We start from the raw sequence: 26050 nt of genomic DNA, 5'->3' as shown, positions 1-26050 counted from the left end.
TTAAAAACTATTTAAAAACTATTGAGGTGTAGTGATAAATAGTTGAAACTTAGGTGGCGTTTGTTTCGTAGAATATTTTTTGAAAGAATGGAATCTGTTAAAAGAATTGGAATTTGAAGGAATTGGAATCTGAATGTACTAGAAGCTAAAATGCGTTTGGAGGACAAGGAATGGAATCTGTTTTCTGTTTGGTTTGCTGATTTTACAAAGGAATAAACGTACATAGCATGTAAAGAAAATTGTTTATACTTCACACAAAGAAACTAGAGATGTAGTAAGCAGCACAAATGTTAAAAAATTATGCTATTTTCTATCAGACAAAGATGAATCACATATTACAAATATATAAAAAAAAATGGTTGAACACAGTTAATTGCAGAAAAATTGAACATGAGATGTTTACCTGTAAACGAAGATGATAGATACACCAAAGCAGTAGAAGAATGACAAGCCAGAGATGAAATACGGCAGTACAATGGCTATGATCGATAGATGATTTCTTTTTTGACAAATACCGATTGGAGAAAATATAATCGATAGAAGAAGGTAATCGTAGAAAAGATATGAAAAATCACATAGTTTATTTTGTTTTACTAGAACCGCATATATATGGGAGGATAATTGTGTAATTAGAAAAAAAAAAGATAAGCTAACAGAATGTGGATTTCTTATAAACATTGAATGAATGGGAAATCTTTCATACACAGAATTAAAAAGTAATTAGGAAAATCATATTCCATTCCTTCTGTAACCCAAATACGTTTTGTATTGGATTTTAGTTTCCAATTCCTTTCAATTCCTTAGGAATCAAACGAAACAAACGACCCTTAATGAATTTTAGTATTAAAGTAAATTAATGTGTATTTAACTATTTGAAATTTGAAGAGACTTGAAAGTTTCAAAGGAATATGGGTTAAGATGTTAGTTTATTTTAAACCAATCAACTAATATAAGTAGATGGCTTTTATTAAAAGATTTATAATAAAATGAAATGATAATGATATGTAGGTTATTAGACAAAAAGTTCATAGTTATGTACATGAACTATTATGAATTTCTAAACAATAACTCTATCACAAAGGTGTTTCCATTTCAAGCCATATGGCATAATGATAGCGGAATTCATTAAATTTAACGTGTTTGTGTCTTTTTTAAAATAAACGAAAAAGGCATACATAGTCGATGAATTATGATGTTTTTAATTGTATATTTAGGGGGTGTTTGACTTAGCTTTTCAAAGCCCAAAAGTTCTTTTTAGAAAAATTACAAAAAGTCAGGATTTTCCGACTTTTCTAAAAGTTAATTTTCCTTATGTAAAAACTTCAAAAGTAGTTTTTAAAATTAGTTTTGCCAAACATATTTTGTTTTTTTTTCTTTTCTAAAAAGAATTTTTGACTGTGAAAAAAAGCTAAGCCAAACGTCAATTCAATATTTACCTCTTACAATCTTATTAGTTCCATTTCCATCTAATTTCATCCGAAATAACATGTATAGTTCATCTATTTTTCAAGAAAAAAAAATCAAAATCGTTTTATTTTTACACACACAAAAAAATGTTGATTTGGGTCATTTACTCGAACGACAAATAGCACTATAGCAGTGTGTGCAAGACTGAAAGTCGTTTAGCGTGAAAATTGTAATGCTGAGTGGGGCCCACGACACTTTTATGGTAAAAACCACCCACCTTTCTTCACCACATGCACACACCCTCCCCTCGTCTCCCTCTCTACCCCACAAAATCTCCATAGCCAACGTCCTTAACCGCTTTCATCTCACACACATTTTGTGAAGAAACACTTCAATGAAGTCATGTTCATGAAGTTTAAATCTGGAAGTTGAATTACAACAGCTCGATTCAATAGTACAAGCTTAGTAGTGTTCGCGATGAAGAAGTTCAGATCAAAGCTACCTCGCCGGAAACGTTCTAAAATTTCTCCTATTCTTAGATCTTCTCCTGCTCTAAAGTTCAATTATAGTTCGATCATTGATTCTTCTTCGAATTTGACACGAGATGTTGGATTTGCGTGCGATTCCTCGAGCGTAGTATCGACGAACAACAAATCGGTGAAGAAGAGAAGTTTTGCCGATGGAAATGCCGCCGTCGCTAGCGAATTTCGGAGGATTACGAGGTCGTATAGTAAGCGGATGGAGATTATGGCTGAGAAGGAAGTTGAAGTGTCGGAGTCGTCTTCGTGCGTGGAAATGCTTAACTCGAGCTCGAAGAGCACAATTCGGAGACAACCTGAAGTTTTGAAAGATGTAAAAGCAGAGAACGATGATGACGTTTCAATTACTGTCTGTGGAATCGAGAATTCAGAAGTCACAACGCGATCCGAGTGTTCAATTTTTCCTGTAGAGTTGACAGATCGAAGAGATGAGCTGCAAGGAAATGAAGAAATTGATGCATCAGTTTCCTCTCGATTAGCTTCTCCTCGAGAAAAATTCGGAATGAATTCGCATTTCAAACTATCAGACACTACGATCAACGAAGGTCAATCAGCCTATTCAGAGGCAAAGGACTACGCCGTTTCAGTTGCTTCTCGTCCAAAATCTCAACCTGATCCAGCATCCGCAAATATCACTTCATACATCAGTAAATCAGACACAAGTAAGACAGTCAAAGATCCTCAAGCGGAGAATTGTGGAGAGTCAAAGCTGATTTCAGCAGACTTTGATTTGACATGTTCAGAAAGTTTGTCCTGCGAAGATGATGAGTTTGATCACTCATCTGCTGAGTGTACGGATGCTAATAGGGGGAGTTCTGAGATAGAATTTTCATCTGACTATACTCCTTCGACATGGGACATGTCCGGTAGTCAATTTTCTGAACGATCATTTGGGGATACAACTCCGTCACCAACGTTCCAATTGTTCCTCCTCTACCGTCAAAAATTCTGCAAATCTGAGGTTTCTGAAAAAGTCACTTCAACAGGCAATAACAACGAACCTCCTAATACAACTATTGTAAGTTAATTACGCCTCTGCCTCGATTTGGTTGCCTAATTTTTTTTTGTATATCCACGTTGCTACTTTCTCCTTTAATTACTACATACGTTTGGTGCTATTTTCACTGCTATTTGGAGATTTATATTGCGGTTCAGATGTTGTATTCTTTAGTGATAAACTTACTTTTATTTATAGTATTATTAGTTAATTAGTTAATTGTTAGTACTTATCTTGCTGCTTTCTCGTAATAATTATATTGCTCCAGTGAGATGTACGATGTGGTTTGAAAGTTGTTTAATCGATCATTTACTTTTACAATGGGAGACATAATGTGGTTTGGTTTATCATTGTCAGAAATTGTTGAGACCTGAAGACGAAGAGCATGAAGAAAGCTACCAGATGATGAGGCAAAGGGAGAGGAGGCAGGTATATCTTCACAACTATGCAGATGAATACTGTGGGACCAAGGAATATGGACATTTGGTTGTCCAGCAAAGGTTGCAGATGGTGCATTGGATAATTGAGGTCCGATTGAACTGCTTTATAATGCACATTAATTACTTGCTCTTAGAAATTTGTTGTCATTGCACTTTCACACTCAACTACTTCCTATGCATTTCCTATTGGTTCTGGCTCTCTGTTCCAATCATTATATCTCAATGTTACAAAAATGGTTAATGACATTCATTAGGACAATTGTACAACTAGAGAGTGATCAATGATGATTCATTTGACCTATTTAACTAATATTTCTTTCTTTTGAACAGCAATCAGCTAACAAGGAATTCCAGAAGGAAACCATGTTCCTAGGTGTCAACCTTTTGGACCGATTTCTTAGCAAAGGATACTTCACAAATGAAAAGGAGCTTCAAATTGTTGGCATTGCTTGTCTCACTCTTGCAACAAGAATTGAAGAAAACCAGCCCTCCAACAGGTCCAAAATCCTTTTAATCCTTTTCCTCTTTCATAATCAGTTAATAACAAGAATTACTGTATTTTGATCCTTGCAGTATTCGACAGAAGTCATTCAACATAGGAAGCAATGAATACAGCAGATCCGAAGTGGTGGCCATGGAATGGCTGGTTCAAGAAGTCCTCAGCTTCCAATGCTTTTTACCAACCATCTACAATTTCTTATGGTAAACAATATTCTCTCAAATCAATCCATCAAAAAACTCTATCTACAAAATCTCACTATTTGTTCTTAATGCTTATTCACCACCATATGAAAGGTATTATCTCAAAGCTGCAAGAGCCAATCAAGATATTGATAAAACTGCCAAGTATCTTGCAGTCCTCACACTACTGGGCAATGAACAGTTATGCTTCTGGCCCTCAACTGTTGCAGCCAGTTTAGTCATCATAGCATGTCTAGCAAACAACCAACATTCATCTCACCAACAAATTGCATGGGTATAAATTATAAAACTTAATTCATGTTTACATTTTATATTCATATAACTTAATTACTTCCATCTATTAATCCAACTTTCTGGATTTTTCATTTTCAGATTCACAATGGATCAAATGATACTGATCTACCCGACTGCATAAAGGTAATACACCATAAACCATTTTATTATATAGCAAATTAAAATAAAAAGCAATGTACTTTTCTCCTTTTACAAATATAGGCAGCATATTTATATCTTTTACCCATATTGCTATTATAGGTAAAAAAAGATTGAAGTACATTGTCTATATTGGTAAAAAGAGTGAATTACATTGCTATTTCCTGCAATTTGCCCTTTATTATTATTATATAGTATTGTTTCCATCCAAACAAAACTTAAAATTTTCAATTTTTGGCTTTTATGTTGACAGTGTCTGGAGTGGTTGGTTAAGTACATATGCTAATACAGGAATAACACAACACGCATATCCATAAAAGTTATCCCAGTTTTGAAAGTAGCACAAAGACAAAGGTATTGGTTTTAAATAAGTGGAACAAGCTTCCCAAAAGTACATTACGTTAATATAGTTAAAAAGTCAAAAACTATCCATTTTTTTTTCACACTTACAGTATAGATATTAATATTACCTCATGTTGTAAACATATTACATACTCATACTATATAGCAAGAAGATATGTCATATGCAATCTGTATAGATTGAGTAGAATAACATTTCAAAGTTCTGGAAGCTTGTTCTTTTCACTGGACGATTTGTCCTTGACAACTGAAGATTTATCACCACTGTTAACTGTCTTTGAGTTAACAGGAGACCCTTTGACCAAAGATTCATCACTATTGTTAACTGTGGTTGAGGTTGAGTTTGAGTTTGAGGTCTGCTTTTCATTATTGTTAACTGTGTTTATGTTTGAGTTTGACCTCTCCTTTTCCTCTTTGTCAACCTTCTCTTTAGTCTTGTTCCCCACACCTTCAGCGGCCTTTGTAATCGCAGCAAAAGCACCAGAAAACCAAACGGCCCCACTTGACACGTAAGGGTTGGCCATGAGAGTGTTGGCCTTTTGTTCAGCTACAGCAATGGCTGATTGTGTTTTTTCACTCACTTGGTAACGCTCGTTCACTTCTTTTAATTTTTGACTTAGACCCATTTTCCGGTCAAGGTCAGCAACTTTAGCAGATGCGTTGGATGTGAACTGATGTTTCTCGTCAAACGACTGAGCTTTTTTTAGTGCGTCTTTTCCTAAAACATAACCCTTGGCAAGCATCGTGCTTACAACCTCTTCAGCCTTTTGTACAACTTCGCCTTTCTTATCTGTATCTGTAGGTGGAGCATCTGGTGGCAGCTGGTAATTCTCCATTAAGCTTACTGACACTGATAGATCCGCAATTGTGGCTCCCTATAAAATATTATCTTCTCAAAAAATATATATATTTTTTATTAACAAATAATTACGATGATATAAATTTACATACAGTCAACAGAACTGCTGTGTCTGCTCCCTGTGATTCCTTGAAAGTAACAAACGCCTGTTGTGTGGTTTCACTTTCACTGAACCATTTGAAGTCATAATAAGACTATATATATAATATATATTAAAGAAAGTGGAGTTTGAATAAAATTTAACCTTTTCATTTCAATGTAATGGATATCACCGGAAAAGTTGAAGAACTCCCAGATGTCTTTTTTGGTGACAGCGACTGAGATATTACTCACTTTCACCGTTTTTATCTGTTAATATGAGATTAGCGCTAGTCAATCATGGAATAATTAAGAAAAACAATATCTAAAAGAAAAAAAAAAAACAAATGTTTTTTGAAGCTCGGTTTTCACTTGTGAAACTTTGGGTGTATTGGCTGGAGGAACATCTGTTTCAGTCTTTGGTTTGGTACCAGCCTTGGGAGTCTGCAATTTTAAGATGTTTAATCAATTATTTATTGAATTCTCAAACAATTTAAATGGTAAAAGTAAAACACACTTTTTTTTTCAAACTAAAATAGTTAAAGTAACTTAGGTTCTCACTTCTGACTTGGGTGCATCAATATTAGGAGAAACATCCTTCTGAGTCTTTGGTTCAGAAGCAGCTGTAGGAACCTGCAATATTCAGATGCTCAAGGGAATTAGCTGGATCACGTTGTGAATCACTTGATTAGAGGTGGAAATCAAATAACAAGCAAGTTTGGTTCTCACTTCTGAAATATTGCCGGTTGACTTAGGTGCAGTATCAGGAGGAACAGTCTTTGGTTCATTAGCAGCCATTGGAACCTGCATTTCACGTTGACAATAAATGGTCAATCCCAATTATTCAATACAAAGTACAAACACAATCTTAAAACTCAAATTTGGGAACAAGATGCTTCTTTTGTTGCATTCCATCAAACAATTTGATTTTGACCAAATGAAATATATCATTTTTCAATCATGAGAACAACTTCCCCATGGAATCATAACAAATGGATATTAAAAAGATAGAATAACCCTAAACCAACTCGGATGGCGATTATTAATTACAAAACATGGGGTTTGAAAGAAAAAAGAAATCGAAATGACCGAAATTTAGAAAGGAGATTCATACGTACGTACCGATATTTTAAGATTTATCCAACTGGGAAATTGAGTCTAGAAAAGAAAAGACGAATGAAATGCAAGAAGGGAAAGATGAAGGCTTTCGCAATCGCCGGTGGCCGGTGGGGGAACGATGAGCCATAAAAAGTGATATGCCGCAGATTTCCGCGGGAACTTCGGCTATGCTAATAGTATGATTGTATTTCTCTCCCATTCCGTCTCAAAAGATTAATAACATTTTCTATTTTTTATTTATGATAATTTAATAAAATATTTAATTCCTGGGCAAGTTGGGCCGTGCCAATGGGCAAGGTAAGTCGGATAATCGCTAACGGCCTATAATTCAAATCTATACTAATAAAACTAATAAAAGAGTAGTTATTTTGTCAACTACCTAATTAATATGATGCCATTTTTCATTTTATTAATTTTTCATTTTAAATTCATTAAACCTCCTAATTAATGTAATGTTATTTGTCAATCTATTTATTTATTATTTTAAATTTTAAATTTTATATTATTGTTTTCATTAGTTTACAAATAAAAATAGTCTAATATATATGATAAATTAATTACACATATTTATTTGAATCAATAATTATAATTTTACATAACTAATAAAAAAATCTCTTAACTAATAATGTATTTAAAATTTTATATAAAATAATTGATTAATAATTTTGAATTTTTTATTATGAATATTTAATTAATTTTGTAACCGTGGTTTCCACGGGTTATAAACTAGTATGTGTTTATAATCCTAATGAAAATAATTTTGACATTTATCAATCTATCATTGATTTTTTTGACATTTGAAAATTTATGATATTTTTTAAATAAATAATACCCATACGTTAATTTATAAGTTTTTTTTTAATTTTTAAAGTTAAAAAATCACATAATATTTTTATTTATATGTATAAAGTATTAAATATAATATGATAGTAAATTGTAATTAACATGTTTCTTTATTCTTTATTTTAAATTTTCATTTTAAAAAATACATATTATTTAATTTTTTTATATTTAATTTTTTTATTCAATCCGTATAATATACGGGTCTTACACCTAGTATATATAAAAACTTTTATTTGAAACAATGAATAAAATAATTGTTAAAGAGTTGGTAAAGAAGTTTTACTTTCAATTAAGGGGATTTTGTTCGAAACTTTTTTTTTTAATATCTCTTCAAAGAAAAATATTGAAATATTTTTGTAAAGTTGTAATAACGATAATGTTTGATCTCCATATATGGACATGGGTTTCAAAACCATTTAGCATTGATTTTACATACTTAAAGAGAAATATATAAGATTTCCATACTTTATAAACAAAGTTGTGGTAGTATTAACAGTAGTAATCATTTGTTTCCAACTATAGGAAATAATCATTGTTTTTTTTAAATTAAATGAAAAAATTAACAAGGATATAAAAAATATTTTATGCATAAGAAATGAAAGTTTCTTCTAGCTACTGGCTTCTTATTCTACAAACATATGTCTCAATACTTTTAACATATTTTTTTGGAAGTTTAACTCATACACGAAAGCTATAATTGGTTTTTATAACTATGGTTGACCAAAAATACCGATGGTACCGAAACATTAACTACACTATACTTTGTTTGGTATTTCGTATTTAGTTTTTATTTTTATGTCATTTTGGTTTCGGTACATTTGGTTTGATACCGGTTTCAATATTTTTTCCACTTTTAAGTTCAAACTAAACATATTTTCCCTAATCGAACCAATACCATACTTTATAGTTCAATTTGCTATTCGTTTCTTACTTTTGTACCATTTAGGCCTGACAATCGTGTCGTGTTCGGGTTGGCGGGTCAAAATATGTCAACCCAAACACGACCCAGTTAAATATACATGTCACGGGTTGGTGGGTTTGGAACATAAACCCATATATGACCCGTCAACCCATTTATTTATACGGGTTCACAGGTTGGCAGGTTCATGGGTCCGAATTTTAGACATTTAAGTCTTAAATATCAAAATGAAAAATAAAAAAATTCATAGAAACATGTTACAGACTTATCCTTAAAGGTTACGACTTATGACCTTAGACCATCCACCACGAGTCAAAATGTCAAAACAGTCAAATGGTCTATAAATCAATGATATATATTATATAATACTTATTAATTATTAATACTTGATACATAAATACATTTAAAAATAAAATAATTTTTTTATTAAGAATATAAACGGGTTGGCAGGTCAACCCGTTTATTTTTTGAGAAACCCATATATGACCCGTTTAATAAACGGGTTGGCGGGTTAGCAGGTTGGCGGGTTGAAAAACTCAACCCAAACCCATTTATTTCGTGTCGTGTCGTGTCGCGGGTCGTGTCGTGTGTTGTGTCGAGAATTGTCAGCCCTAGTACCATTTTGTCCAATACTTTTGGTTCGATATCAATTATGTTTCGTTACCGAGCTCACCCTTTATAACATAAAATGTTAAAGCGGTTGTGTTTGTGTATTTAACTCGCTCACCGTAAACTTTGTCCAATTTTTTATGATATTTTTTACCATAAGTTTTAATATTGAGAGGCCTTTTACATGTTTTGGCCGCGACCGTAAATTATGACTGGGCCGACCATGAATATGAGTATTTGTCAAATTCTAATATTTATTAAGAAATAAATAAGAAAAATGAGCCACATATTGTGAAATGGAAACAAAAATCTTTTGTATTGAGTATTAATATTTGTGTGTGTGTTTGAGAGAGAAAGAGATTTTCATGTTTACGAATTTGAAAGAAATGAAAAAGAAATAAATATTCTATGTGTTATCTAGTTGAATGAAAAAAGAAAACAAATTAAGTTTTATTTCCAAGATTTTTTTTATCAAAATCCTTCTAAATTGTAAGAAAAGCTAAGAAGAAAGGTTATCATATTATATATATATATATATATATATATATATATATATATATATATATATATATATATATATAGGTTCAGGTCATTTGAGACCATTCTAATTTTGTGAGACCGTAAGACCAAATCTAAAAATAATTTTAAAATGAAAAATAAATGGAAAAATCCAAAAATTCTTTTTTTAAATATTATTTTCAAAACTTGAATTAACTAAAAAAATAAAAAATAATAAAAAAAATCCCGTTTTTTTTTGAAAAATACGTGAAATATTCTAAATAGAATATTACACTGACATATTCTAAAAAATAATTTTAAAATGCAAAATAAATGGAAAAATCTAAAAATTCTTTTTTTAAATATTATTTTCGGAACTTGAATTAACTAAAAAAAATTTTAAAAAATTAAAAAAAAATCTTTTTTTTTGAAAAATACGTGAAATATTCTAAATAGAATATTACACTGTACATATTCTAAAAATAATTTTAAAATGCAAAATAAATGGAAAAATCAAAAAATTCTTTTTTTAAATATTATTTTCGGAACTTTAATTAACTAAAAAAATAAAAAAAAAATAAAAATTAAAAATTAAAAAATTAAAAAAGTACGTCTCACGGTCTCACAAAATTAGGCCGTCTCACATGAACCTAACCCTATATATATATATATATATATATATATATATATATATATATATATATATATATATATATATATTAAAATTCTCCCTCCGTTAACTACAGTAAACATCATAAGGGATTCACACAAATAGTCCCTTCATTATATCTTACTAGTTGTGAGACCCGTATATTATACGGGTTTGGTAAACAAAAAATATATATAAATGTTTAAACAAAAATTTATTTAAATTTGAAATTTAAAATTTAAATTTAAAAGGAAACATATTATACAATATATAAGTACTAATATTTTAATTTATTGACTATTTTTAATTAAGACAATTAGTAATTGGTGTGTAAATTTGATTGTTAATTAAGAAAAGATAAAAAATAAGAAAATGAAAAATAGAAAAAAAAATTATTCAAAAATATCAAAAAATGACATGTGTCCAAATTAATATAAAAGTGACAAGTGGCAAAAAAAAACCCTTCATTTATCAGCGAAGATATTGCACTTTTCAGATTGTTTTTAGTATAGGGGTATTTTATAGAAAGTATTGTATTCTATGGCGTGTTGGTCATCGTGGGTTTTTTTCACTGTATTCCATGGTTATCTGTTTTTGTTCTGCTTTAACCTAGGTCGTTTTCTTGATCGTGCATTTGTATTCTGGATCCTTCCCACCGCCTCTCTTTCTGCTTTAAGCCACTCCGCTAAGGACACCACCCTGCATCGCCGATCTCCGCGTGCTTAAACCACCGTCATCCCGTCGCCGCTGTCTTCAACGATGTATCGACCACCAACCACCACAGTTCGCCGTTTGCCGTCTGCTCCACCACCGTCTCAACAGAAGTCGCACGTTCTTCTCAATCTAGCGGCTTCTGATTGGAAAGCAACAAGGATTTCAGGTTGCTCCTGTCTACCCAAATGTTGTCGTTGAGATTCTGATACAGTGAATCCTCGATTTCATGTTTTCTGTCAGCTTTCATCATAAGGTCAACGCGTACTACAACGAAGGCTGGTGGGGCAACGTTAACGCCGCCGTCATCCCCAGGAATCAGAAGTGAATTTTGGTGAAATCCCAGATTACACTTGAGTAACTCAAAAACTCTGCATCTTAAAGTAAGTTTTCTCTAAATTACCACCCTAACTTGACAAATTCTACACGAAATCAGATTTTCCTTATTTCGTTTTAGGTTGTTTACCCTTTTTAAGCATCGTTTCCTGAAGCATCGTTATACAGCTTTCATCACTTTTTCATTGCTTTATTGTCTTCCATTCTATCTTATAAATGTGTCCGAATTGAGTGTTTGGTTACGCTATGTAAGGGTGCACAACATTTTCTTTTGAATTTACGTAGGTATGTTTTGACTAAATGGTTGGAATACATTCATGCACTGTAGGTGTTTGATCAATTGCCAGATAGAAAAAATAGAATATCCACTTTCACTTTATTCATTTTGTTCTTCAAATTGGTTAATAGAGATGACACAGGGGATGTCTTTTGGTCAACCACTAATTCATTCATGATACTTTCATTACATTATTTTTTTTGCTATGTGTTGAATTTATCACGTCAGGTTTTCCCATTTGTACATGTTAGGTGTTGTTTGTTTTTTCTGAGGCAAAATGTCTGCAGTCTGCGGACCACCACATCTGGAGACCTCTGCAGTAGAAGAGGTGGACCAAACGTCTGCAGTCTGAAAAAAGAAACTGTTTGTTTTTTTAACATCTGCGCGCTACTAAAATAAACTGAAATCTAAATAAATTTATTTTTTTAAACTTTAAAGTGATTTTTTAATATTTTTATGATTTTGTTATAAATAATTAACGAATCTAGATTAACTTTTATGTATTATTGTATAAAAAATAAAATTAAAAATGGTATGAATTAGCATATATATTTGATAAAAACCAGCAACTTTGGTTGCAAAATTATAATTAACCATTATAATTAGTGATCAAAGAATTTGATACATAAATTGATGGAAATAAACTTCGATTTTTTCAATTAAATCCATTAAAAACGTACCATAAATATTTTTTCAAGAAATTGACGATATTGTATTAAATAATGTTTTACAAAATTTGGCAAAAAAATATAAGAATATATTATGATTTTTTTTTCATATTTATATAAACAAATTTAACGACTATTATTGTAATAAATCTTTATTTATAAATTTGTCAAAAATATCATGTTTGTATCGTCAAAAGTTTTTTTTTTTTTTTTTTTTTTTTTTTTTTTTTTTTTTAAAGTTTTGTAGTTTTTTTTCAAATTGTTATCATTAATAAAGTTGGAAAAAATATAAATTACAAAAAAACTTGAAAAAAATAAAGATATATATGTTTTTTTAGGCTAGAAGATGTCTGAAGATGTTAGAAGACTTTGGTCCACATCTGCGCCAAGAAGAGGGCGCGCAGACATTTTTAGGTATGCAATCTTCAAAAAAACAAACAGTCTGCGAAGGCTAATGTCTGCGCGTGGTCTGCACGACGCAGACAGAAGAGGCCTCGCAGATCTGCAGACAAAAAACAAACACTACCTTAGTGTTGCTATTATTTTCACATGTATCACCATTTTTCCTGAGTCCTACTATTTGTTATCTACTAGAACTTGGACAACGAATATAAGTCTGCGTATGTTAGGTGAACAACAGTTGCCCGGTGAAGAACAACAACTACATTTGTAGAAAAGATAAGTGCCACCAATTAAAAGGTAGCAATGTTTTGTTCATTTAGTATCGAGTATATAAATTATAACATATACAAGATTCTATCTATTTATTATTAATGCTAATATTTATTATAAAATTGTTGTAAGGTTCTCTGCAAAATGAACTTCATCATCTTCATACACCTGAAAAGAGTTAAGTTCACAAGCTTCAGGAATTAAAAGACGAGGAAAGTTAGATTTATGAATTTATATTAACCTGGAACCATTATATTAACCTGGAACCAGGATTATGGATATTTTATACATGAGACTTATCTAGCAGCAATGAGAAGAAATATAAGACGGTTACAATCACTTTTGTTGTTAAGAAGGTTAGCAGAAAATTGAAATTTCTACAAAAAGTAATGGGGCTAATATTATCTTTATGATTCAAAATCTTTAAGTATAGATTTGGTGATGAAATGTTTACTATTTACAGAGTGGATTTTTTCCATTTTCTTGACAGATGGGAGAAGCATGTTGTTACTTTACTTGCCAACAAGCAACAGAAGAGGAAGATTGTAATTTTTTGAGTGTGAAATGCTTAAAGTCGAGAAAACAGTAGAATGGCATATTAGGTATTTCATGCACAAGTTACCTGAATCAGATGTTGTTGGATGATGTTGGTAAGAATATCTTCTAACTTAGTGGGAGTTGTGTTTCTTAGTTGTTAATGGACAGCTTAAAAACATGCCGTTAGTATTAGAAGATTTGTATCATAGGTTTGGACTTCAAAGTAGTAGTCGGCGACGTTTATATAGTTCACAATACATTCATTCCTATTATAATTTTTTTGTTATGATTTTTATTTCGTTGTTTCCTATACTACCTTCTCATATAATATGAAAAAGTGTGAATTCGTCTACAAATGTACTTAGTTACAATTTTATACATAAATTGCTACTTCCTTATCCTAATAAGAAAAAAAATCCGTCTCGGGGTTCGGTTCATTCATGTCGTCTTCAATTGTTGTACTATTTTTCTTTGTTTCTACCGTTTCCATGGTCCGCCTCCTTCCATGATGTTCATATCTGTTTCTACACTTTTTATGTTTAATGGATTTCCACTCACTGATGCTTTAACATCCATTCCGTTTTGGTCCAGTGCTCAATGCAACCCACATGTTTGATTGTGAAGCAACGAAACTCGACCAATATAATAAAGGAGAACATCAGTTCTTCTTTTTGTCTTATCTTCTGGTAAAAATTCTTTTCTAAATCTAACGATTATTCATAAATTCAAGAATATATATATATATATATATATATATATATATATATATATATATATATATAAGGTTAGGTTATTTTGTTTTCACTATTTATTGTGTGCATGTATGACTGATTCTGGACCAATCATTTTAGTTATTTTAAGAAAAGTAATTAATGCAAATTACATGTTGAAGATATAATGAATATTAATTATATCTTCAGCATTTAATATACACAACTAACATATTGGTACCGGATATTGATACTCGACTGCCGGCTGGTGAATGTGTCACAAAGGTCAACTGATCGGACATTGGTTGAACACGCGAGTTTATTGAGTAATACCAGGTACATTCGACTTGCAATGCGCCCTGGGTTTGTTTTTCCGGCGAGGAGATCGGCATCGGTTGCTGATACTGTTTTGTCCACAGCGGCGGAAGACCACCATGATCGGGTGAATTTGGACCAAAATGCCCACCCGTTATTGACTGCCAAGCAGGTCTTTCAAGTAGTTTTCCATTCAAATTAGATTAACTCTTTTTAGGTCAATAGATAAAAATAAGGTAAATTACAAATTTACACCTATGTTTTACACAAAGTTTTAAGTTCAGACTAAAATTTGAAATTGTCCCACTGTCTACTTAAGTTTGTATTTTTTTTTTCATATAAACCTAAAGACAAGCTTGGGATGATATCAAAGTGCGAAATATTTTATAATTTCTGGTAAAGTATACAGACCGAATTTGTAATACTCTCAAAATGTAAGAGTAAAACTATAGCCTTCATCCCTATTTTCAAAATTTGATACCGTCTAAGTTTCAAAATTTATCTCAACCAGATGTTTTGGTTGTTATAGTTGCTCACCTTCGGTTTTAAAATATCTATTTACCTCCATTTTTTCTTTTTATTATTTTTACATTTGAGATGGAGCGTATATATTTCTTTGTATCTCTCTATATATAAATTTTGAATTTAATTCCAGGTGAATATTATAAATTCGTAAGATGATTTGTTACTTTTATATATTTTTCTAAATAACATGGTATTTATTATATTCATATATTTTTTTTATTTACATTTAGGATGGACAAAGCGTATATGCATTAGAAGACATGAATTTGGTGATCATTACAAAGTTACTGATGCAGTGATTAAAGGACCTGGGAAACTGGACAATCTTTATTAATATCTATTATGATTTCTTTGTTTTTTTCTAGCGTTTTGATGTTGATCTAGATGAGGTTCACAAAAAGAGGTCATAACTGGTGTGATTGCATCTTTAGTAGAGATGAAAATGGGTTGGGTTCGAGTTCAACCCATTTATTAATTGGGTTGAAAATTTCAACCCAACCCAACCTATTTATTTAAATGGTTTGATATTTCCAACTCAACCCAACCTTTCAGATAAATGGGTTGTAACCGGGTTGACTCGTTTATGTAATTCCCAAACCAACCTATTAAATAAATTGGTTAAATTTGGGTTGACCCATTTAAAATAAAAAAAATAAATTAACTAAGGATTACACCACTTAAATTAGTTATAGACTTAAATAAAATTTCAAAGTATGACAAAAGCACAGTCACAATTCACATATACAAAGAAATTATTCAAATAACATTAAAGATATGTAATTTCTAAGAGATTTTTTAGAGTGACTAGTATTGTCGGTGCCAAGAAAAAATGTAGAAATTAGGATTCCATTTTTTTAAAACATAAATAATAATACAAACATTGTAATTTATAAATTAATACTTAGATTAATACATGATGGTATTTTAATAATTATTAAATTTAATATAAATTAAAGTTAAATGGGTTGGTGAGTTGAAAACGGATTAATAGTTTTTACCCGACCCAACCAATTTAATTAAATGGGTTAGACGGGTTGACCCATTTAACATAAATGGGTTGAAAATCTCAACTCAACCAGCTAATTTTGGGTTGGGTTCAGGCTGGGTTAGTTTTTGCTCGCTCTAATCTTTTGAGGAAGAGTTACATACGGTTGTTGAGAGAAGGGACAAAATCAAAAACAAGCTCAAGGTATGGAATGGAATCATTGATTCTATTGGAATGAAAAAAAAACGTATTGCTTTTTGTTGAATGGAATGAAAGTTAACCATTTCTTCACCAAAAATTGGTTCAGTACTAGCTTATTAGGAACCGGTTTACAGAATCATTTTTTAGAACTGGTTTAGTCAATGTACTTTCATGTAGGAAACCAATGTTTATTCTCCATTTTGACGTCACTGCACTCATGTTGTTTGATGTCCATTTGAAACTAAATCACTAATGAACCGGTTTGAAGTACATCTAGACACCCATGTGTGTTCTGGTGGGTTTAAACCTGGAAGACTAAGAGTAAAAAATTATGTAAGACCAGTTTTACGGTTTTACTCTTTAACATTCATGGTGTAAGGAGCTGATATCACATCTTTTTACAGGGTCCAAAGCTTTTCAACAACTTAAAGTTTTTCTTTGTTGGCGATTTTATAAAATCTTTCAAGAGTGATCTTTTAAACTTTTATTTTTAGTACATATACCGTCTAAATATGAAAAAATGCAACGAGTAGCAATGTGCTTTGGTTTTTGGTAAAAAAAATCAAATAAATTGTTAAAAACAAAAAATGAAAATGCGTAAAGACAAAGTAAATCGTTATTTAGTGTTTTCTTTTGGTAAAAAAATCTAAAAAAAAGTTGTAAACTGAAAGTACAGTGTTATTTACTGTATCTAAAAAAAATGAGCCAAATGGCAATGTATTTTGTTTTTTTGGTAAAGAAATTAAAATAAATTGCCAAAAAAACAGGAAAATATAGGTATCAATGTGCTTACGTTTTTCAAAAGCCAAAGGCCAATCACACAGAGTAAAATGTTTTGATTTTTTATTTTTAATGTGTTGTGTTGTAGTAATAGTTAATATTCTTTAATTGTAGAAGGTGCAACGAATACATTGTTTGTTGGTGGAACTATAATGGGATCTATTGGGCTTTCACCTGCACTGCCTTCGCCTAGGACATTATAAAGGGTTTGTTGCTGGTTTGGAACTCCCCTATATATTTGAATTGATTTACAGCGCCTATTTTCAAGCAGAATTGCTTCTCTTAACTTGAAAGAGGGTCTCTCCTATCCGGCTTGATATGAACAAGGTAGGCTAAGGATTTTGTTGTTCGAAAATGGTGATACCTCTTAAATGAAATTATTTTTATTACCTTTGCCTTCTTGCTGCAATATCTAAAGATAATAACAAACATAACAGTTTTGTACCGATTATTAAAAACTGTATAATATAAGTCCCTTTTTTTTTATTGTGTGTATACTCATAGCTTTACATTTTTTACAATATTGATAAGACAAACAAGCACACACTACCTCTCCGCTACACAACACACATAACCGATGAAGAGACGACCAAAACTATCAAGAAATCCACACCCCGCGTAGCGGGGTTTCACACCTAGTTTCTTTTATTTTTCTGTTCTTTCTAATTCATTTTATTACAAAAATCGAGGAACATAAACATTTTTTTTTATTTCTTTTTAGTTCCCAAGTTCCACTTAAAGTGGGAAGTGAGGAAGTTGATGAAATTAGAAGGGAAAATTTTTTGATGTTCCTGAAATTTTGAAGGATTGTCTTTTATCCTAACTTTTCTTCCAAAAGGAAGGAAAATAAGATTTTTTATTTTCTATTCCTTTCAACTAGGAAACACATAAAATGTTTATTTCTATTTTATTTCTTTCAAACTCTAGAACACGAAAATACAATATATTTTCCATTTTTTTCTTTGCTAAAACTCATAAACAAACGAGTTACCTTTTGGTGATCAATATTTGTTTTTTTAAACGACTAATTTTTTTATAATCAATTTTACTATAGCTATTATCAAAGTAATTATCTAACCCTCTGCTTTGATAATTGACAGAAGAACTTATTTAATGAGAAAATAAAACTAGTACTCATATAACTAGTTAAAAAGCCACATCAAAGCTAATATATGTTTATTAATATATAAACGATTGATATCATGTATGATTCTAGTTAACTAAGCTAATATAATTCTTATTAATATATAAATGATATATAAAATTTGTCATTTGGATGATGATATTCCTATGTGACCAAACTCTTTAAACTATTGCAATTGGGATATCCACATTAACATCCTCCAATAACGACAGAAAGTCGAAGACAATCCATCCACCTTCTATACTTGTATTTTTCAATACGAATCCAAAATTTTTGACTAGGAGATACACTACTATTACACATATAACAAAATTTGGCATTCATTGATAAGAGACATGCAACTTTAATGCTAAAAAGTTATAAATATTTATTTCGTAAGTACTCTAATACCAAATATGAGCATTAAGCCTTTTGAAACATAAAGAAAAGTGGTTTGTCACCAATTTTTTTTGACTAGGAGATACACTACTATTACACATATAACAAAATTTGGCATTCACTGATAAGAGACATGCAACTTTAATGCTAAAAAGTTATAAATATTTATTTCACAAGTATTGGGTACGTATTGAATATTAATTCTCTAATACCAAATATGAGCATTAAGCCTTTTGAAACATAAAGACAAGTGGTTTGTCACCAAGGGCGAGCCATTTCTTTCCATTTTCCTCTAAAATCCCCACATCTCCACACACAACTTTACAACTACTACTACAAACACTTGGACAAAACACTATTTTATATCCAATATCCCCAACCCTCTCGATCCTAAACCAATTACTTACGGTAGCCACCCCTGGCCGACCCACCACGCCGCCACTCCTCACGTAGTACTTTCCACCACCAAAACCACCACCATTGATCACCCTCCATACGGTGGACTGAACACATATTGTTGCAGCATTAAACAAAATATTGAGATCACTCGACAAGGTTATAGAATTTTGTTTTGTGTCAAGTGGTACAAATCTAAGAGGGAGACCGTTTGAGAGTTGGGTGTTTTCTTGAACAACGAAGGGAGGACAAATACCATCTCGTGAAGCAAGAGAGAGGCCACCACCACTACTATCGTTTGATTGGATTGGGGTTATATGGTACTTTAACCCTGGTTGGACCTCATGACCATCAGAGTCGAAGGGGATAGATGTATCGGTGATGGTGTCGATGGCAGCAGTGATGGTGGTGGTGGTTTCAAGGGGTTGGGGAGAAGTTATATAAAAGGAAGAGATGAGAGTGGATAAGAGAGTTGGAATTAGAAGCTTCAACTTCATCTTGTGTTTGTAGCGAGTGAAGGAAACAAGAATGGTGGGACTATATATAGACATAGACAACATGGCTATAAATAAAGTCTATAATCTGCCAATTTAACATAGAATTAAGGAAGATATTATTCTATTTCATGTATTATTTAACTATAAGTTGAGTACATTATTGGTCATATACTTTATATTTAATAATCACCAATTATATAATTATTATTCATAATCAAACTAACTTAAATAATCACTTATGGTTAACATGTACAAGTTTGTTTTATCAAATTGTCCTTTTTATCATTTAGTTATCCCATATTTTTATCAATCATTTTAGGTTGGACGAAAACAATATGAGTTGGACGATTGTGAGAAAAATATGAATACCTAATTAATAAGAAAAACTTGTTTACATATTTAAATGAAAAAAAATACCAATATAAAAGTAATATTTATTAACTACAATCCATGATGTACACCAAACGCTACATTGTTCTAAGAAAATTGAGTAATTTAACCTCAATTTAATGTTTACTTAAAAACAACCAAAACAATTTGTTTTCGCAAAAATAACCATTTTATCTACACTGGGAAACTAATAAAAAATTATTTTTCTGACAAAAAATATATTTTAGATTGATAATCCGGAATTTCAGACCAACATTCTAGATTCCGGACTGAAATTTTAGAGGTCGAAAAAAAGTTCTCGAATTTCAAGAACAAATCCGAAATCTGATGAACAATCTTGAATTTCGAGAAAAAAAAATCATTTTTACTTAAATTTAACAAATGTTAAACAAACATAGTAAATGTGAACTATATACAATATTAAGACATAAAATCGGACATTTGATTGAAAAAACAATGACATTAAAAACTTCGAAATTGACACTTTGGACATTTCAAAAATAAGTAGAGAGATTTCTTTTGAAAAGAAAAGCATAAAAGAACTCCAAAATTTGAATATCAAATCTAGAATGGGAATTCGGGAGTAAGTGATCATTTTTTCAAAAACTATTTTTTTAAAACTCACTTATAATGGTTAGTTTACTCAATTTTCCTTAATTCTTTCACCGTGTTGCTAAACAAGATTATACAAAAATTATTTTTCGTTCTATTGTTTTTCATTCGGCCATGATAAAATTATTATGAAGATGAAAAACTACCACAAAAACAGTCTTCCACATACGGTGGAACATGTTAATTCTTGTATGTATTAGCTTAGTGATAGAAAAACACATCGTCTGCTTATTATATGGTTGCTAGTTTTAGCGAGAGCATTAGCGCATGACTTTTCCAAATCACGAAGAGACTTTTTGTGTCACAAAATCCGATACAATTTACCTTTTACCGACTACGAAACCAAAGTTTAAAGGAATCAAACAGCTAATAATTTGTAGCAAATTAGTGACAAAACAACAACCGGTCCTTATAACGACAAAACAATGACAATATAACTTGGGATGTAAGACTTTCTCTAAATTACATACAATTTCAACAATATTGCCTTGCAACTGACGCATGTCGTTTATGATGAGTTTTATGCAAAACAAATAAACTTAAACTCTTAAGCGTGCATGCAGCCCTAATAAAAATATATGTTTTCTCTATTGAGCCCATAACTAAGAACATCAAAAAGAAACCCTAAGAACCCTAGGTAATTTTCAAAAGTACTAAATTAAAGGTTTAGGGTTACATACATTTTAGTTGTTATAGCAAACAACTAGAATTCTCCTTTGTTGATCTCTTGGAATCAAGCACCACAGGTGTCGTGCCTCTAATGGAATCACACCCAAACTAGCAAGATGAAAACTATAGAGAGAGGAGAAGAGAGTCAAGATTTTGTCCAAGGCTCTTAGAAGAAAGGCATGGACAAAATTAAGGGGCTAGGGAATCCTTATATAGTTGAGGAAACTTGGTGTCAAAGCGGGATATGCCCTAAATCTTTGCTTGTGACCAAACAGCCCATTCCCCTTATCCAAGGGGCTTGGACGAAAACTCTTGGGGCTTGACCAAGTGATTTTCGTCCACCTCAACCAATGAGGTCCTTGGGCCTTCTTTCTTCGACTTTTAATAAATAACAAAACAGTCCCTGCACTTTTAATTAATCCAATTAATCCCAAAATTAATTCCAATTAATTTTTGATTAATTATTAATTAAATAATATGATTTCTAATTAATATATTAGTTTCATAACACATTAATAAATCATTTATTTCAATTTATTAATCACATATTAAATTAATCTCTCTCTCTCTCTCTCTCTAAAAGTCATCATGTCCAATTGCTAGGTTTGAGGGCAACCCAAAATGACTGTGCTACTATCAATTCAAGTTTATACTAATTACAGTTATGGGTTTAGACACCTAATCCAACATTCTCCCACTTAGATAAGTCTATAACTATAACTGCTAGTATAACTTCTGAATCAATCAACAAATTATAGCTTCCAAAAGTTGTTGTCGAATTGTGACCCAGTCAGTTACGTGTCCTAAGATAAGTGATCAAATATTCCTCCGTTCTACAAGATATCGTACGGACATGAAACATAGATTATAGTCAATCTTATTGTCCAATTTTTGTTTCCCGATTTCTGATTTGTGATGACGATATAAGACTTATAATTGAACACATCAATTTAGTCTTGGCTAGGCCTAGCACATATAAGTCAACACCAAATCATAAAGGGTCCCAAAGATATCACTTTCCCCGTTAGGGCAAAAGGAATGAATAAACTTTGACCTATATGTTTGCACTATTTACTCATCAAATCATGCACAACAATACATTTTATAACATCAAGTTACTGACGTGTTTACGTATTATTAATGCACAACTGACTTGTAAACCACGACTCATATATATCCATTTCAAGAATATAAGATATTATCGTCTCATAATTACTCGTGATAAAATTCATGAAGTAATTCTATGAGTGTGGATTTATCCAATACTCAAAATCCCCATTTTCTAAATACTCGTGAATATTGTAGTAACCATTTCAATGTCTAATCTCCATAGACAATCTACAATTCAATTCATGACAATATTCATTCAATACTTACTTCCTAAAGTATGAGCGACTGTGAAGTTTCGAATAATCAAATTATTCAGGAAGTAAAACATGTAAAGTGAAATACAATAATAACCTAATTAACTATGGTCTCAAAACTATTGAATATAAATAAAACTCTTATTATTTAATCACCATATTAATTAAGACTTTATTCATTGTATAATGTTTCGAGTAATCAACTAACCGCTTGAATTAAACATCAGTCATGCCATGTTATAAACATGCGTACTATGTTTCTCTATGGTCCTTCCTTTGTGAACAGATCGACTGGACACTATTCCAATGATGCTCATTTCACAACTCCAAATTCTTGTCACTACTAAAACGTGTTGGAATTCCAACCTTACATGCATTGTCCTTCTGTGACGTCGATACTTCAAATTCTCAGAGACTTAGCCAATGATATTACAAAATGTCCCATTTGAACTTTGTTACTATAAAAAATTCCATGGTAATGAAGTTTTTAAATTCAAGGTACACTCCTTGAACACTTCTTCAGCATTAAAGTTTCCAACTTACATATAGATTCAACAATCAACTCTTATTATGGAAACATTTCCATATTTCTACACGACCATCAATTTTGACCAAGAATCAGCTCAATCTAAAACATGTCACTATGGTCCTTCCAAACAATATCATACCTCCAACTGTCCATAAGCAATCATTCTTTTGGTATTACCTTATAATGTTCTTGACAGTTGTTAAACAACTTTAGTCACACAAAGTTCTAGTCCCTTTTCTCTTTTCAATGCCCAAGGCATTTGGAAAAATCAAAACAAGTGAATATTATTACATATGAAGTCGATCCTATATCCAAAGCATATGGGGCTCGATTCATAATGTCTTACATAAGGATCTGGCATATATTCTGTCTCTTGCTATAATATTTATATATATCGAATTTCCTATGCTGAATCATTTGAACATGATATTCATATATGTCCAAGACTAAGTTCTATCAAACCCTACAATCTAAACCTTTAGATTTGAAATGAAGTATGAGTGCCCTCTCCTTTAAGCCTATCATAGAGAAACAACAATTCCCAAACTTTGCAATTTGTAAATTGAAAACTTTGTTCCCTACGAATAGTATTGTTAACATGCAATACTAGCATGACAATTATGCTCTCACTAGCATAACAATTATGCTCCCAATAGCTTTGACATGTACCCATAAATCAACTGGACTTCTAGAAATCAATACTCTTGGCTTTCTTACTAAAGTGTAGATTTCTGATATGTGATGCTTCGATAAGTCTCCAACTAGGCTTCTTAAGCTTATACACCTTTATTATATAACATATATATGTGTTTAAACACTTTTAGAACTTATGACTACATGTCTTAAAAGTTTAAACAACTCCTTGCCAATTCTCATAATTCAAAATATGAAGAGGATGTTGTAATCATATTATGAATTTGAGAATGCAATTAAAACAACTACTAACCATAATGATATTTATCAGATCTTTCAAAATCTACTAGGAAAAGTGTTTCCTCATAACTATTCTCGTAAATTAGAGCAAAACCTTTCGCCACCTAGATTTTATGGTGTAGACGTTCCCATCCATGTGAATTTATCATTTCCAACATACAATCAGAAGACAAGGTTTAGGTCAAAAACAAATTCAAATTTAGTTTTCCTTTATGGACTGAACTTCATTATTCTAAATTTCTTGCCCTCTGGTAGCACAAGAGCCTACCAGTGCTTCCATGTTGTTAAGCAGCTCATCCATATTGATCAATGTACTTCACTAACCAACGTGCTTTGTTTTTGCAGTCGAATGAGAACCATAGAACTCATAAGTATTGCCAACTCAACTGGAAGGTGCCCAGAAACAAGAATGTGTCAACTGAACAAGATAGGTTATTAACCTCAGATTGTGCGCTAGTGATAACTAAAAAGGTTCATTGTCGATTGACTCATGAAACTATCAAGATCAATAAGACTCCCACTGAGTTCTTGACATATAAGTTTCCCTCTTAAGGGACATTACTTGGCAAGCTAAAACAAATATTCAAAAGTTAGTGTGGATTCCCGATAAGAAACACTTCATGTAATTGGTCTTATTTCATCCTTTGTTTTAACCAAAACACTAAAACTTCCAATTCCAATTGTGCTTGAGTAAGAAAGCGTTATTACTCCACATTTCATGAGGTGTTATAAACCTACTTAGTACGAAATTAGTTTTTCAAGATACGATCTGTAGTGACTGGGGTATGGTTCTAAAACTAGATTGGAAATGAAGTATGACTCATCTCTCGATTTAACCATTTCAACAATATCTTATTCCTATTCTTAGTCATGCAGTTGCACTAATATGTTCTTCGAGGATCAATTGTGATATAGCTCCACAATCATTAAGACAATCATAAAACATGATGCTAAAGTACTCCCTTTTCCTTTCAGATTGGAGAAACTCTTATCGTTTTGCCTAATAGATTCTTCATATTCATTCTGCTACTCTTTGAATCCTTTTCAAAGTATCAAAATTATGCTTAATCTTATAAACACAACCATATTTAGTAAAACATCATTAAATCATGACAAATAGAGTTGTCATCCTTTGTGGTGGATGTGAATAGTCTACATCAACATGTACTAGATCCATTAGTCCTTCACTTGATGCACATAAGCATGTGATATGTGAATTATTCATAATTTTCCAACGATTAAGATTCTGATACATCATGTAATTCAGTTTGCATGATTCCAAGTTTCTATTCAATTGAACCTTGGGTGATGAGAATTATTTATCACTTAATTAATTATGACAATACCACAAGTGATATCATAAGAATCAAATCCACAATTAACATTGCTAATAATAGAAATGTAACCAACACTTTCATAAATGACATTGCAAGGAAATGTATAAAATAAGGCAACCAAATAAACTAAAATTTCACTTCTATTGAAAATAAATGAAAAATTGGAACTTGTCCTTACAAAGCATAAAATGAAAAACTAGACATCTCCGAAGAGTAATAGTAATCTATTAAGTTATCATAACTCCTAAGTAGTAGCTCCAAATTCTGATCATCGAACCATGCGACCAAAGTCCATCTCTCACGATCAGATTTAACTCACTCTTCTTAAGATTCCTTCTTTCTTTTAGATCCTACAATAACATCAAAATGTGATCATCACATCATGTATTAAGAGTCTATGAATAGGAATAATGGAATTAGATAATGGATGCTCCTGAAGTAGAGTCACACAACTTGACTTCACTATCTCTGAGATATTTCAAGTACTTTGGGCAGCTTCGCAACCAATGTCCCTTCAATTGGCAATAGAAACATATGGAATCTTTAGGGTTAACACATGGAAACTCTTTAGGGTTAACCCTGTTGGGTTTTGAGCATTCTAACACTCCTATGGTGTACATGCAACCCTAAATA

The 26050-nt window shown here is 31.5% G+C and overlaps 3 protein-coding genes and 2 long non-coding RNA genes across 9 annotated transcripts; 3 read left to right on the top strand and 2 right to left on the bottom strand.

The window, feature by feature from the left end:
- Nucleotides 1-1726: 1726 nt before the first annotated feature.
- Nucleotides 1727-5189, top strand: SDS (Cyclin family protein). The gene is made up of 7 exons (XM_079038529.1): nucleotides 1727-2964; nucleotides 3301-3471; nucleotides 3714-3880; nucleotides 3957-4085; nucleotides 4179-4359; nucleotides 4458-4502; nucleotides 4771-5189. Exons 1-7 carry the CDS (start codon nucleotides 1885-1887, stop codon nucleotides 4801-4803), a joined length of 1806 nt encoding a protein of 601 aa, XP_078894655.1. The 5' UTR covers nucleotides 1727-1884; the 3' UTR covers nucleotides 4804-5189.
- Nucleotides 4856-7120, bottom strand: LOC145101343 (binding partner of ACD11 1-like). The gene is made up of 7 exons (XM_079038531.1): nucleotides 6937-7120; nucleotides 6544-6618; nucleotides 6376-6447; nucleotides 6187-6258; nucleotides 5981-6084; nucleotides 5829-5904; nucleotides 4856-5752 (listed from the first exon to the last, which is right to left on the bottom strand). Exons 2-7 carry the CDS (start codon nucleotides 6610-6612, stop codon nucleotides 5075-5077), a joined length of 1071 nt encoding a protein of 356 aa, XP_078894657.1. The 5' UTR covers nucleotides 6613-6618; nucleotides 6937-7120; the 3' UTR covers nucleotides 4856-5074.
- Nucleotides 7121-11002: 3882 nt separating this feature from the next.
- LOC145101341 (uncharacterized) lies at nucleotides 11003-14355 on the top strand. Of its 5 annotated transcripts, none has more exons than XR_013705617.1 (7): nucleotides 11003-11545; nucleotides 12027-12103; nucleotides 12782-12857; nucleotides 13038-13142; nucleotides 13248-13471; nucleotides 13606-13765; nucleotides 14244-14355. It is a non-coding gene; the product is annotated as an uncharacterized LOC145101341 (long non-coding RNA). The 5 variants fall into 5 exon arrangements; XR_013705618.1 differs by lacking the exon at nucleotides 14244-14355 and having other exon boundaries at nucleotides 11003-11331; nucleotides 11406-11545; nucleotides 13606-13947; XR_013705615.1 differs by lacking the exon at nucleotides 14244-14355 and having other exon boundaries at nucleotides 13606-13947.
- A 123-nt stretch (nucleotides 14356-14478) lies between these two features.
- On the top strand, nucleotides 14479-15736 carry LOC145101339 (uncharacterized). Its single transcript, XR_013705614.1, has 2 exons — nucleotides 14479-14849; nucleotides 15433-15736. It is a non-coding gene; the product is annotated as an uncharacterized LOC145101339 (long non-coding RNA).
- A 3094-nt stretch (nucleotides 15737-18830) lies between these two features.
- On the bottom strand, nucleotides 18831-19610 carry LOC145101338 (miraculin-like). The gene has a single exon (XM_079038528.1). The coding sequence runs from the start codon at nucleotides 19581-19583 to the stop codon at nucleotides 18915-18917; it is 669 nt and encodes a 222-aa protein (XP_078894654.1). The 5' UTR covers nucleotides 19584-19610; the 3' UTR covers nucleotides 18831-18914.
- Nucleotides 19611-26050: the final 6440 nt, after the last annotated feature.

Source organism: Lactuca serriola, chromosome 4 (genome assembly GCF_051521515.1).
Source record: "Lactuca serriola cultivar US96UC23 chromosome 4, Lser_US96UC23_V15, whole genome shotgun sequence".
Lineage (NCBI taxonomy): Eukaryota > Viridiplantae > Streptophyta > Magnoliopsida > Asterales > Asteraceae > Lactuca > Lactuca serriola.
The sequence above is the reverse complement of the archived record's forward strand: the minus strand, read 5'-3'. Positions and strand labels throughout refer to the sequence as shown.